General features: G+C 40.7%; 1 protein-coding gene across 5 annotated transcripts in view; it reads left to right on the top strand.

Moving 5' to 3' along the window:
• Positions 1-12496, top strand: part of LOC115523297 (kalirin) — a 482303-nt gene that overhangs the window by 432722 nt on the left and 37085 nt on the right. For all 5 annotated transcript variants that reach the window (XM_030329206.1, XM_030329205.1, XM_030329203.1 and 2 more), the window contains exons 26-28: positions 4163-4232; positions 6615-6704; positions 11802-11894. In XM_030329206.1, the coding sequence (XP_030185066.1) occupies positions 4163-4232; positions 6615-6704; positions 11802-11894 (253 nt within the window). The remainder of the gene's footprint in view (positions 1-4162; positions 4233-6614; positions 6705-11801; positions 11895-12496) is intronic.

Below are 12496 nucleotides of genomic sequence, written 5' to 3'. Positions count from 1 at the left end.
AGTGCAGAGCCTGCTTGAGATTCTCTGTCTCCCTCACTCTCTGCCCCTCCCCTGCTCACTCTCTCTCTCTAAAAATAAATAAATAAACATTAAAAACCATGTCAGTAAATATGATACTTTATTGATTTTTGAGCACTGCATATTTGTATTTTGAAAGCCCAAACTGCATTATAATTACTTCTGTTCCATGAGTCAAATCAGGACGCTCTAAAATTCACGTTAGGGGAGGATGATTATCTTCAAATGGGTATTGCTAAGAGTCCCCCGAAATTTTTAAGTGACTTTTCTTCATTATTACAACAATGCTCATTTATTATAGAAAAACTTGCATTGCAGGTGGACAAAAAAATTATATGTGATCCCACCAATCATTATTAGCATTTTGGCCTTCCAAATATGACTAAAACTAAAAACATCTTTTTATGTTGTTGAAGGGGAAACACAAGTAGCAGATACTGCCAGAATGCTTGGGCAGTAGGAGCCAGAGTAGGTCAAATCAATACAATTTATTTTTTCCAATGCTGGAAGTAAGTAGTGGAATGATTCAGAACTGCTTTATATCTTTTAATTTAATTTTGAATTAATTTTAAAATTCAAAATTAAATTAAAAAATATAGATTGGGATTTCCTTTTTGAGAAGCCTGGCTAGAGGTTTGTCAATTTTGTTTATTTTTTCAAAAAACCAACTCTTGGTTTCGTTGATCTGCTCTACAGTTTTTTTAGATTCTATATTGTTTATTTCTGCTCTGATCTTTATTATTTCTCTTCTTCTGCTGGGTTTAGGCTGCCTTTGCTGTTCTGCTTCTATTTCCTTTAGGTGTGCTGTTAGATTTTGTATTTGGGATTTTTCTTGTTTCTTGAGATAGGCCTGGATTGCAATGTATTTTCCTCTCAGGACTGCCTTCGCTGCGTCCCAAAGCGTTTGGATTGTTGTATTTTCATTTTCGTTTGTTTCCATATATTTTTTGATTTCTTCTCTAATTGCCTGGTTGACCCACTCATTCGTTAGTAGGGTGTTCTTTAACCTCCATGCTTTTGGAGGTTTTCCAGACTTTTTCCTGTGGTTGATTTCAAGCTTCATAGCATTGTGGTCTGAAAGTATGCATGGTATAATTTCAATTCTTGTAAACTTATGAAGGGCTGTTTTGTGACCCAGTATATGATTAGATTGGGATTTCCAACTCACCACTATCTTGACCCTATTCCTTTAGCTGGTTTCCTATGGTGATGACTTTTTTTTAATTTTTAAATTTATTTTATTTAAATTTTAGTTAACATACAGTGCAACATTAGTTTCAGGAGTGATTCACTTCCATACAACACCCAGTGCTCATCACAACTAGTGCCCCCCTTAGTACCCATCATCCATCTAGCCCATCTCCCACCCACCTCCCCTCCAGCAACCTTAGTTTGTTAAGAGTCTTTTGTGGTTTGTTTCCCTCTCTTCTCTTCCCCCCTACTTACCATATGTTCATCTGTTTGTTTCTTAAGTTCCACATATGAGTGAAAGCATACGGTATTTATCTTTCTCTGATTGACTTATTTTGCTTAGCATAATACATTCAGGCTCCATCCACGTCATTGCAAATGGCAAGATTTAATTCTTTTTGATGGCTGAGTAATATTTCATTGTATGTATATGTGTATGTGTGTATATATATACATGTGTATATGTATATATGTGTATGTGTGTGTATGTGTGTGTGTATATATATATACGTGTGTATGTGTGTGCATGTGTGTGTATATATACATTATATATATACAACGTATATTGTATTGTTGATAATGCTGTTATAAACATTGAGTTGCATGTACCACTTCGAATCTGTATTTTTGTATTCTTTGGATAAATACCTAATAGTGCTATTGCTAGATTGTAGGGTAGTTCTATTTTTAGTTTCTTGAGGAACCTCCATACTATTCTTCAGACCAGCTGCACCAGTTTGCATTCCAACCAGCAGTGCAAGAGGTTCCCCTTTCTCCACATCCTTGTCAATACTTGTTGTTTCCTGTGTTAATTTTAGCCATTCTGATAGATGTAAGGTGACATCTCATCATGGCTTTGATTTGTATTTCCCTGATGATGAATGCTGTTGAGCATCTTTTCATGTGTCTGTTAGCCATCTGGATGTCTGAAAAAGTGTCTATTCATGTCTTCTGCCCATTTCTTCACTGTGTTATTTATTTTGGGGGGTACTGAGTTTGATAAGTTCTTTATAGATTTTGGATACTATCCCTTTATCATATATGTTGTTGGCAAATAGCTTCTCCCATTCCACAGGCTGCCTTTTAGTTTTGTTGATTGTTTCCTTTGCTGTGCAGAAGCTTTTTATCTTGATTAAGTCCCAATAGTTCATGTTTGATGACCTTTTTTTAAAGAAACCACCATAGCAAATTTTGATTGACATGTAAAAAGCTGTACATTTATAATATATACAATTTGATGAGTTTAGAGATAAGTGTACACGCATGAAGCTATCACAATAATCAAGGCCATGAACATATCCATCACCTCCCAAAGTGTCCTCCCTCTATGATGATGATGATGATGATGATGATTGTGATGACGATGATGATGAAAGAACACTTAATGTAAGCGTACACTTAGCAAACTTTAAGTGTACAATACAATATTGTTAGCTGTAGGTACTATGCTTATAGTGGCTCTCACGATTTACCTCTCATAACTGACCTTGTACCCTTTGACCATTAATTTCTTGGATTGGAAATAAGAGTACATATTCCCTACTTATACAAAAGGCGGCATGTTGTATACATTCTTCCACACCTTGCTTTTTTTACTTAACAGCCTGCCTTGGAGATCTTTCATGTGAAAACATAGGAAGCCTTGTCATTTTTGTTATAACTGTGTACTATCCGGTTCTGTGGCTATATGGGTTATTTTGTCACCTACAGTCCACCTTTTAATATTATGAACAGTAACACATTGAATACACATGTTTACATCATCCTCTACATAAGTAGATTAAAATATATACGAAATTTTCCAGGATTAAAGTTGCAGAAACAAAAGATAAGTATACATTTTTTTTTATTTTGGTAGGTATTGTCAAATTGCCCTTTGAAAAGATTATATCTTCCATTTCCATCAGTGAGTTTCCCCACAGCATCATAATTATTTTTTATTTTAAAACCCCTGTGTGATTTCTAGTTTTTAATGTTTATTTATTCAGAGAGAGAGAGAGAGAGAGAGAGCGAGCAGGGGAGGGGTAGAGAGAGACAGAATCCCAAGCAGGCTCCACGCTGTCAGTGCAGAGCCTAATGCAGGGCTCGAACAAACTCACAAACCATGATCATGACCTGAGCAGAAATCAAGAGTCGGATGCTTAACCGACTGAGCTACTCACGCACCCTAAAACTTTCTGTGTGATTTAAAAAAAACAAATTCCATTCTGGTGATGCTGGCTCATTAGAGCTTATATTCTCTGAGCCCAATCCAACTGTTTAATATATGAACTTGAAATTGGTATAGTCAGCCCTTCATTATTTATTCACACATAAAGGAACCATGGCATAGATATCCACAGAGGCAGATAATTCCCTGGTAATTCAATTCAGCTTTGAAATATATTGTGACTTTTTCCATATTGAATTTTCTTTCCTAATGATGTCTGCATTAGGAAACATTAACTCATAACTTTTAGCACAAAGTGCCTGCTGGTAGAAGAAGAAAGCCAAGAACTGGAAAGAAATTACTGTAGGATTCAAAATGTTTCCACTACATCTCTGGGATCATAGATGATATTTATTTCATTGTTTTTGATATCTGTATTTGCGAATTTTTTTAATGTTACCATGTATCCAGATTACTTGTATAAAAAATAGATTCATGGTGGCAGTTAAAATGAAAGTCCCAACACAAGTATAATATTTAATTTCTTTTCAACCTGAGAAATGTAAATCCGTAAGAGAAACAATATAATTTTAAGTAGCACTAATTAATCAATGAATGTAAATTATAATGAAAACAGTTCTAATATATTTAAAACTACTCCTCACCATGTGTCACTTCAAGAATGCAGAAGCCAAGTGTAAATAACGGAGAGCTTACGGGGTTGTGATGGCCGCAGCATAATCATCTGGGTGGGGAGGGAGGCAGTACAGAGATGTCTGATCCAGCCTTTCTCTCCCCTTGCAGCATCTTCCTCAAAGAGCTGGAGAAGTATGAGCAGCTGCCTGAGGATGTGGGACACTGCTTTGTTACCTGGGTAACTGACCTGAAATGCTTCTTCTCCCACTGTGCCATCCTTTCCAGGAGGGTACATGGTGTCAGATGGCATACTGTTTGCTGCCTGACCTGAGGGCTAGTGTCACTGACATTCTAACACAGTGCCAGGGACTCTAGGGAGGGGGCACAAGTATATCTGAGAGGAGCAGACCATCCCCAAGGAGCAGAGTCCTCCTTGGGAAAAGGCTTTAGACATTGTGTCCAAGCTCCACATTGAGTTCTCCAGGAACTTTCTAAAACTGAGACATCAGGAGAGTGGAACAGGATCACCACCCATGATAGAGGAGCCACTCCAGTTCTAACCATTGGTTTTGTTTTGTTTTGTTTTGTTTTGTTTTTACAGGATTAGGATTAGGGCAAAATTAGGCCTTCAGGGATCCATCAAACCATTGGTTACATTTTCTTCCTTCATAGAGAAAAACAGATTCCATAGGTATCCATCCCAGTTCTGACCTACAAAATTAGTGTCTAGTCATTTTCTTTCCTGGTGCTATTGTCATGGGCCAAGTAAATGGGCTAAATGTACCAGGTTCTAATTATATAAATGGGAACATTAGTCTCCATTAGCATCCACACCATGTTATTCTGAGCTCAGGTTCATGACGGGAATGCAAACATCTCCAGGGAAATCCACCTGTGATACTAAGTGCAACTAAACATGGAAATCCTTCCCTGGGGTCAGGAGTTCTATTTTATAATTATCTCATTATAATTTCCACTCAAAATCGGCTACTTTTCAAAATGTATTCATGATTCAGAGATTTTATGCTCTCGACAACCTATGGAATAGGTAGGGCTATAGTTATGCCTTATATTTTATAGATGGAAACAATTTAGATGACCTAGGAGGTTGACTAGTCCACTGATATGTAATAAATAGCACAGCCAATTCCACAGCTTAAGACCTGAGTTGTTTTCTTTACATGAAACCTTAGTGTTTGCTTCCTGGCATACTCTCATTTCTTAAGGAAGTCTCAGACTTTGTGTTAATACATTTTCTACCTCTAAATACATGAGCCTGTGCACAGTTCACGTTAATGCTGATCAACAATTTATGATCCCTTGCACAGCCAATGTAGAGGAAAAAAATAAGTGAAGGGATTTTTTTTCACCTCTTGTTTCATACAATTTGTGGATCTGCCTAACAATCAGCCATAAGTAGGATTTATCATTATGTCCTAGGGCTGATAAATGCCTCCCAGGTAGTATATAAGCCCTAAAATTGGTCTCAGAAAACCTTTGATGATTGCATAAAATAGGCACATTTTTCCCAGAATTATCCCAAGGTGACTTTGTTAAGTCTCATAATCTTCACATATGAGGCTAGAAAGAGTTGTTTCAGTATACTGGAAGGCAGTGGTTATGACCAAGAAGCACGAAGTCAGCTTGCCTGGGCTCTACCACTTTCAAACTGTGGGAATTGAAAGTTACTTAACCAACCAGTGCCGCAGTTTTCACATCTGTAAAATGGGGATGCTGCATAGTTTTCTCAGGAGGATCAGATGAGTTAATATATAAGAGAAGCTCTGAGAATAGTGCTGGCATGAATGAGATCCTGCTATACTTAACACATATCTATCTGGGCTGCTGTCTCAGAAGAGGATATCCCAGGTGTTCTGTAGGCACCAACACTGGCAGCATTTCACAAATGGGAAAACTACTTAGTGGCCAACATATGCACACCTTTCCCAGTAGCAGGGACATGGAGTACTAACCCAGAGGGTACTAAGAGAAACAAGAAATGATTTTTTTGCCAAGCTACAAGGTTGTTGGCTTGAAGTTACAATTGGGTTAGGACTCATTGTTCATCCCTGTCCCTAGAGGGTCCCCTTGCTTTCCTTTCCCCCATCATTGCTTCTGGAAAATTGGAGATGATGGCATAGACACTTGGCATGGCCTACAAACTACCCCCAATGGAGACATTTGGGATACAATCAGGTCTTCCTCTGAGATCACACTTTATTTTCATTCTTTGAGTTTTGTTTTTAGAGAAAATGCTATCATTTTTCAAGATGGGAAGCACAATTGTAGGTAATCCAGAAAAGGGATGACGTCTAAACAAATTCTATCCAACTTCAAAATATGTTATGTGAATTGGGTTTTCAAAGTCTTTCTAGTACAGTCTAGTATTAAAATAAGCTCACTTTCAGCAAGCTTTCTCCACCTGCAGAAAGGAGAAAAGTATCCCCAAGTTTGTTAGGGGAACACGGGCAGATAAGCCCAGAACATTTGCCATAGATAATCCTGTGCCACACAATATCTGAGAGCTTAACTACACAACCCCTGCTGGGTCCTTCAGGCACAGTCAACAGAAGGGAGCAGCTAACAGATGCTTACCTGTCATTGCCTTTGTTCTTTTCAGGCAGACAAATTTCAGATGTACGTCACCTACTGTAAAAACAAGCCTGATTCCAACCAGCTGATCCTGGAGCATGCAGGCACCTTCTTTGATGTAAGCCATGATTTTCCATTCTTGAGTCATTGATGAGTGGGTGGGTGGAAATGTTTCTCTACTTTGGGATAGTGGGTTTTTATCCTTTAGTCCTCTTTTTAATTTGGCCACCCAAACCTCTATCTCAGAAGTAAAGCATGGAGAAAAGCCAAAGCAGTGCTTGTCTTTTGTTTTACTCCATCCCATCTCAAGTGGTGTGGTTTTAGACAAGGAACATTGGTCCTTCATGCCTCGGCACCAAACTGGGCTGGCCACCATCTTGTGTGCAGAGAGACCGGCAGTATAACCCACACGTTAAGATGTTTCACTTCTTCATACACAGCTCCCTCAAATGCATACACAGCTACTTCATACACAGCTCCCTCAAATGCAGGGCTTCTCAAAGTGTGGTCCTCAGAGCAGCCACATCAACATCACCTGAGAACTTGTTAGAAAGGCATATTTTGGACCACCTCCCCAGATCTGTTGAGTCAGAGTCTCCAGGGCTGAAGCCCAACAATCTGAGTTTTAAGAAGCCACTCAAGTTTGAGAGATACTCCTCACATGCAATTATTTCAACCTTGACTATACATTTGAATCACCTGGGAAGTGTTGAAAATACTGATACCTGGGTCCCACCCTTGTGATTCTGGTATGATTGGCTTGGGTTTGGCCTGGACCTTGAGAGTTACAGCACAGCCAGTGCTGATCACTTGGGCTGTAATGGAAGCCAAGCAAAGATGGCACTGATGTACCTTTTGTCTGGTCCCTTGCTTTAGAACAAGGATCCATCCCTGCTAGTGAATGATGGCATAAGTCTACATATTGCTAGGCCCAAAAGAGTGACCTGTTGGCTATAAAGTGAACAGCATCAAATGGGTCAATGTAGGATGTAAGGGAAGAACGAGGCGTGAAGAAATTGGGGGAGGGAAGTTCACTGAGAAAGAGACTGTAGCAGTGATGGCCATTATGGTAGTCCCATCAGAAGTGACAACAACTTGAAATACAGTACTTTTTAATGATTGTTGGTCTGTGTTTCTGCCTACCCGCTTTCATTTCTCCCATGAATATTTGAGTATTTACTATAGAGAAGATGGTGTTCTAGGCACCTTCAGGAATACAGACATTTAAACATCATTCCCATATTCAAGTTTACAAAATGAACCTCTGAGCATCTTTCTAGACTGATGCTGCCAAAATAGAAATGATTCCACAAGTGTCTCATTGCTCTGTAAAGGAATGACCCTTGAATGGGAGAAAGCCAGGCAAGAAAAAACATACATGACTTTTTTAAATGAAGCGTTGATATGCAAATGGTCCTGAGTGTCCCAAACTGGAATTTTAAGGTTAGATTTGATAAAACAGAAAATTCAAGAAAAGTACTTCTTTAACTTGGTATCTGAATTTATTGGATATCATACTGGATGTTCTCTACCACTATTACCTCTGTTAATAATGTATTTTCTTTAACATGTTTCTGGTCGATTACTCATCAATAGTATGCAGAAGGGTGTTTGTGAAGTTTTAAATGCATTGTGTCCTGTCTTCCACGTAGCATTTTTCTGAACATCCATGTTCTGTGCTCTGAGCATGCCTCAGACTCCCCCGCTTCCTCGTCTTTGCTCACGGTGCGCTCTCTGCCTTACCACTCTGTGTGTAAAATGCACCTGCACAGACACACACACACACGCACACACTGTCACTCTTCGGAATTCTTTCTATCCTTTAAAAGTCAAATGTGTCCTGCAGGAACCCTTCCCTTTCCCTATGCATGTGTTATACTTTGTATCTCTCTTATAGTGTTTATAACAATTTCCCTTATGGGGGTTATCAATGTACCTTTTTATTACACACACCTCCTCCCACCTATGAGCCCCTTGAGGTTGGCTGATGATTTGCTTGGTTTATTTTGTACACATCATAGTGTGCGGTGCTAATTGGCCTTTTCCTTTAGTCCTATGGTCATCATATTCCTGTTTCTAGCCAATTTCTAGACTTTGACTAGTAAGTTAGATAACCTCCAAATTTTACACCCTTCCCCCACCCTCCATTCCCAACATAGTACCTGATGAGCCTCTACTTTAGTTGGGAAGACCACTGGAAGCCAGGAAAACCGTCCACTAGGTAGGAGTCCCTGGATCTCGGCATAGAGGTGGAGAGGGAGAACAGTAACCTCTCAGTAACCTCTCCTGATTGTTCCCAGAGCTTTCCAGAACCCGTAATACTTGTGGCTTTTTTTCTGTTTCATCAGAAAGGGTTCCCTAAGTTCTTCACTTAGAAAATATCTGCTTTAGGCCCTCATTCTATAAAAGAGATAAGCCCTTAAGAAAGGCTGTCTTTTAGTATCTATTATCGTAGAGAGTGCACAGAACATTGAAGTTCCAGAAAGGGGCACACCTTCACACGATCCAGAATTTTCTACTTCAGATGTGAGAGCTGTGAGGCTGTGATGTTTGATGCTAAGCTGGTTAGCAAGCATGGTTCGGCGGACCTAGCCCCCGGAGGCAACGCCTTCCTCCCTTCCTCGCTGCCCCACATGCAGCCTTCCCAGAGCTGGCAGAGATGGACGGCTGTCAAAGGTGCCCTATTGCCGGTGCTCTCTTGCCAGAGCTGCCAAGTAAACAAACGATGTTCCTTTGCCCGGAGAGTTAGGCTGCCAGCTCTTTTGCCCATCACCCTCGGACAAGTCTAGCTAGAACTCCACACCTCTAGGGAAGAGGCACACGGGTGAGAAAGTTGCTACTTTCTGGGATAGCTGGCAGGAATGCGAAAATTGTTTTTTATTCCCTCTTCTTCCCCTTCCTCCATGGCCACATGACAAGTCCTCTCTCACATAACTTTAAAATGTTTCTTGGGTGCCTGGGTGGCTCAGTTGGGTAAGCATCCGACTTTGCTTCGGGTCATGATCTCACGGTTCATGAGTTCAAGCCCCACAGCAGGCTCTCTGCTATCAGAGAAGAGCCTGCTTCAGATCCTCTGTCCCCCTCTCTCCGCCTCTCCCCTGCTCAAACTCTCCCTCTCTCCAAAATGAATAACATTAAATTAATTAACGAATTGATTAATTAATTAATTAATTAAATGTTTCTTGTATTCCTCCCAGTGCTTTGTTCTTACTGACCCTAGCCTAGGACAAGCCCGTGTACACACCTACAGATATAGATAGATAGATAGAGCTATAGCTATACATTATATGTATATTTAAAGTGAACACTTTAATGGTTTTAGTATATTCACAGATATGTGCAACCATCTCCACAGTCAATTTTAGAACATTTTCATCACCTCAAAAAGCAGCCCCACACCCTTTAGCCATCACCCCACCTTATCCTCCCACCTGTCCTTAGTGCTAAACAACCAATGATACATTTTCTGTCTCTACAGATTCACCTATTCTGGACATTTCATAAAAATGGAATCATATAATATGTATTCTTTTGTGACTGACTTTTTTCACTTAGCATAATGCTTTCAAGGGTCCATCTATGTTATAGTATATATCAGGACTGCATTCCTCCTCATGGCCAAATAATATCCTATTGCGTGGATATCTCACATTGTATATCTCCATTCATCAATTGATGGACATTTGGGTTGTATCCACTTTTTCACTATTATTAATAATACTGCTGTAAACAGTGTATGTAAGTTTTTGTGTGGGCGTATGTTTTCATTTCTCTCAGGTATATACCTAGGAGTAGAATTGCTGGATCGCATGGTAACTCTGTGTTTACACGCTTGGGATTTTTCAACAACCTCCTAACTGGTTTCTCCATCTCTATATCCCAACCTCCGCCCTGTATGTTGTTATTAGGCTAAATATTGCTCTCTCTGAGACATCGCTTTCACCATGTTTTTCTCCTATTTAAAATCTACAGTACTTTTCCATTGAGAAGCTCACCACCAAATCCTAATTTTTTTTTTAATCTAGCTCAACCCTATCAATGGCCTAAATATATCTTGCTTATCTGACTGTATTTTTCATTTTTTCCTGGACTCCAGGTGTACATCTTCTATACCATTCTGCATGGTCCTCATTATCATATAAATACCCAATGATTATTTCCTGTGCATTTTTTATATGCTTTCCATTTATAGAATGCCACTCGTCCAGCTTTGTACTTCCCCACCCCCACTTATCCTCTAAACCTCAGCTGAAGGCTTTATCTCTACTAAGCCATCCACCACTCCTGGGCCCAGCCATTGCTCTCTGTTCTCGCTGGGAATACCTTCCATCTCCTTTGTTGCTATTTATGTGTGTGAGTATTCTCAGCCACCTGGTGTGTAAGGTTCTTGAGGCACGGGGACTACATGGACCCTTCACTAACCTTCACAGCACCTACACCTTGGGGCGTGGAAGGTCATTTTGGAGGCAGGATAGAGAATGGTGTAAAATGAGAGGCTAGAGGCCCAAACAGCAGCTGGAAGTCATGGGTGTAGCCTGGGCATGAATGGCGTGGAGAGGAAAGACTTGTCACTGGGGATAACACAAGGAGAACAACTAAAAATGACTCCATGGCTATCAGCTCAAGAGACCTAAATGAGGGAGATGCCATTGATCACAATGAAGAAGTTGTAAAGAATACAGTGGTGATTCTGGGTTGGGATGGGTCCAAGTTGAAGAGAGAAGGGATGGTAAAGGAGATATGCCCTCGTGCTGTTTTAAGGAGACTGAGGGAGAGGAAGACTCAGGAGCCATCGGCATAGAAATCCGAGCCCCACACCCTTATTCTCATCGTCCTGCTAGCCCCTTGTGATCACCTCCGCTCTGGGTTGATTTTTCCTTTCGCTTTCTGCTTCACCACCTCTCCTTTACCCTTCTGTCTGCTGTTACCTCCTCACTCTCGTTTTCCACTTTTATCCTTCCCCATTTCTTTATAAGTTTCATTTCTGACACACAAATCTGCTTTCTCTCCCTAAAGCTCCTCCCCTTTCACCACCTCTCCTTTTCTCTGTGTGTTCGTCTTGGTCTCTCTTGGTTCTCTCCCCATCAAAGAACAGTTCCTCATAATTTTCTACCTCTTTTCCTTTTGCTCTCTTCTCACCCCACCGACTTCCTCCCAAGATACACGCATACACACACCCTTTTGTATGTCATGGTGCCTGTTTTCATCCCTGTAGGAGATACAGCAGCGGCACGGTCTGGCCAACTCCATCTCTTCCTACCTAATCAAGCCCGTCCAGAGGATCACCAAGTACCAGCTGCTCCTGAAGGTACTTCCCCTCCCCTCTGGGCACCTCCTCCTGCACTACTGATCAGGTTCAGGGAGCCCCAGCTTTGCCCAGGATGGGAAAGCTTCCATCTCAAGACCTTTCCTCCATCTAGAGCAAAACTTCAGAGGTGAACCCCCATTGGCTTTGCTGGCTCCCAGACTGCATGACCTATCCTGTGAAACTCTAGGTGTTTATTTGCTGCGGGACAAAGGAGAAATGAGAGCAGGAACACGTTTTGACTGCTTTCATACCTGCCCACCACTGCACAGTTTGGAGCAGTTATGGCTGACACTTAGGGCCTCACTTGCTCTTCCCTCCTGGGACAGATTCCTCCTGGTGGTCCCTGCTACTGTCAGGGGTCAAGGGGACACTGCCAGTCAACATAAACAGTGGAGGCCCAGAGTGGCATCTACCATTGCCTTAATCTCTGTGTTTATCAAGACTATGAGGTTTTTGAGAGAAAACACTCAAAGAGTGCATATTAAAACACAATGACACTCTTGTGTCTGGAGGATCCCATATGTTAGGTAGGGGTTCTTTTGGAGCCTAGCAAACAGATTTGGATTTTCTCCAAAATATTTTCTTTAAAATTCAAATAATCA

Source organism: Lynx canadensis, chromosome C2, assembly GCF_007474595.2.
Source record: "Lynx canadensis isolate LIC74 chromosome C2, mLynCan4.pri.v2, whole genome shotgun sequence".
NCBI lineage: Eukaryota > Metazoa > Chordata > Mammalia > Carnivora > Felidae > Lynx > Lynx canadensis.
This window is presented reverse-complemented; position numbering and strand designations above follow the sequence as displayed.